Raw genomic sequence first — 2,078 nt, 5'->3', positions numbered from 1 at the left:
AATAGATCTTCTTTTATTTGGTAAAACTGATTTTTGTATCTTCCTTCCAGACCAGCCATTTTTATTCAAATTTGATACATTTTCTTCTAAATAATTATCCTATTTGAATAATTTTATATGAAAGTAATTTGGTTCAAAAAAAGAAAAATAGGTATATAGAAGATAGACCAATAGAAACAAAAAAAATCTAATGATCAAAACTTCCTTTTGAACTTACTGTTTCTACCGAATACTCGGATTCAAATATTCTTGGATGTAGTGATAATCTTGCCATTTATTTTTGAAATTTCAATATCTAATTGTTAATAAATCTTAGTATTAGACTGTTATACATTCATTGATTAATATACATTTAAGGTGGGTAAGTAAATCCCTCCAAAATGCACTATTGAAAAGAATTACTTAATTCAAACTTCAAACAGAAAATTTTCTTGGTAAAAAAGAAAAACTCAGTACATCATAGATAATTCTTGAATTTAATTAGTCTTAGTCCTTATTAAAATTTCCAATTTTTTTCCCACAAAACTAATAATATTTTTATTACGTGTAATGTTATTAATTTTTTCCCTTGCAAGTGGGGGGAAAACCAGTTTAAGATTTACATGCCGGTAAAATGGGACACGTAATGGCAATAAATTATTTAAAAAAAAAATTAATAATAATTACGTCATAAACTCGATCTAATAAAAAAATATATATATTATTTAAATTTATATTATAAATAATATTTATTTAAATTTTATATAAATAGAGATAAAGTTCAAGAATTCGTAATAAAAGCTTGTAATTTTATTTATTAGGCTTGGTAAAAAAAAGGGTATAATCTTGAATTAATTGTTTACAATCAACAAACAAAATTATACAAGATTTTTAAAATTATTAATAATATAAAGAATAGTATTGGAGTCAAAAATGACAGATACTGAAAAATTAACAAATATTAGTGATAATTGTGATGATATAAAAAATTACGTTGATAAAAACCTACTTAACTCTTTAATGGAAATGGGATTTGGCCAAGTAGAATCAGAAAAAGCCATTTTCTTTACTAGAAATAAAGGACTAGAAAATGCAGTAACTTGGCTTGAAGAGAATTCTAAGGATGATTCTATTAAGGAACCTATAATTGAAATTTCTGGTTCTGATAGCATTCCAGGGGCACCGAAATTAACAGATGAAGAAGCTCTTGAAAAAGCAAAAGAATTGCAAAGAAGAGCTAGAGAATTACGTATACAAAGAGAAAAAGAAGAAGAAATTGAGAAAGAAAAACGTAGAATAGCTTCTACAAAGCAATTATTAGAAGCTCAAAGAAAGCTTGAAGAAGCAGAAAGGATTCGAAATATTGAAAAAGCAGCTAAAGAAAAGAATGCTCATGAAGTTGAAAGACAACGTCAATTAAGCTTACTTAAGGAAGAATGGGAAGAAAGATTTGGATGTCCTTATCCTGAAGAAAAAACAAACGAAGTTCCAAAAGGAAATAAAGAAAAGGTTGCATATTATTGTAATCGAATGAATAAAGAATATAGATCAAAAGATTTACAAGGTATAATGACATGCTTTAATCTACTTAAAACATATATTAACAATGTTCATAGTCATCCTTATGAAGAAAAGTATAAGAGAATTCGTTTAAAGAACCCAACTTTTGAGTCAAAAGTACTCAAATACCAAGGATCATTAGAGATTTTAATGGCATGTGGCTTTGTTAAAGATAGTAATGAAGAATTTTTAGTTATACCACCAGAAAAAATACCTGATACATTTGTATGTAGTCAAGCTATTAAATTCCTAACTTTACTGACTCAAAATTAGTTTAATAAAACTAATGAAAAATCATTTTAGAATTGGATTAAAATTCACTTAATAAATAAATACGAAAGTCAAAAAGGAAAATATAAAATGAAGAAAGATGGAAAATATTTGTCAAAATTACCATTTAAAGAAACAAAAAACATATTTTTATATAAAAATTTCAATTAGTGAAAGAAATCTAATTATATCATTAAGAAAGGATTTATTAATTCAGTAAGATCAAGTATAGAGGAGAGAAAATGTTACCTTCTTAATGTTAACCATTA

The 2,078-nt window shown here is 25.4% G+C and overlaps 1 protein-coding gene across 1 annotated transcript; it reads left to right on the top strand.

Moving 5' to 3' along the window:
• The first annotated feature begins 912 nt into the window (after positions 1–912).
• Positions 913–1,812, top strand: Chro.30445 (hypothetical protein). Its single annotated transcript, XM_660022.1, has 1 exon — positions 913–1,812. The coding sequence occupies one exon, from the start codon at positions 913–915 to the stop codon at positions 1,810–1,812; it is 900 nt and encodes a 299-aa protein (XP_665114.1).
• Positions 1,813–2,078: the final 266 nt, after the last annotated feature.

Source organism: Cryptosporidium hominis, assembly GCF_000006425.1.
Source record: "Cryptosporidium hominis TU502 chromosome 3 CHRO013174, whole genome shotgun sequence".
Classification (NCBI taxonomy): Eukaryota; Apicomplexa; class Conoidasida; order Eucoccidiorida; family Cryptosporidiidae; genus Cryptosporidium; species Cryptosporidium hominis.
This window is presented reverse-complemented; position numbering and strand designations above follow the sequence as displayed.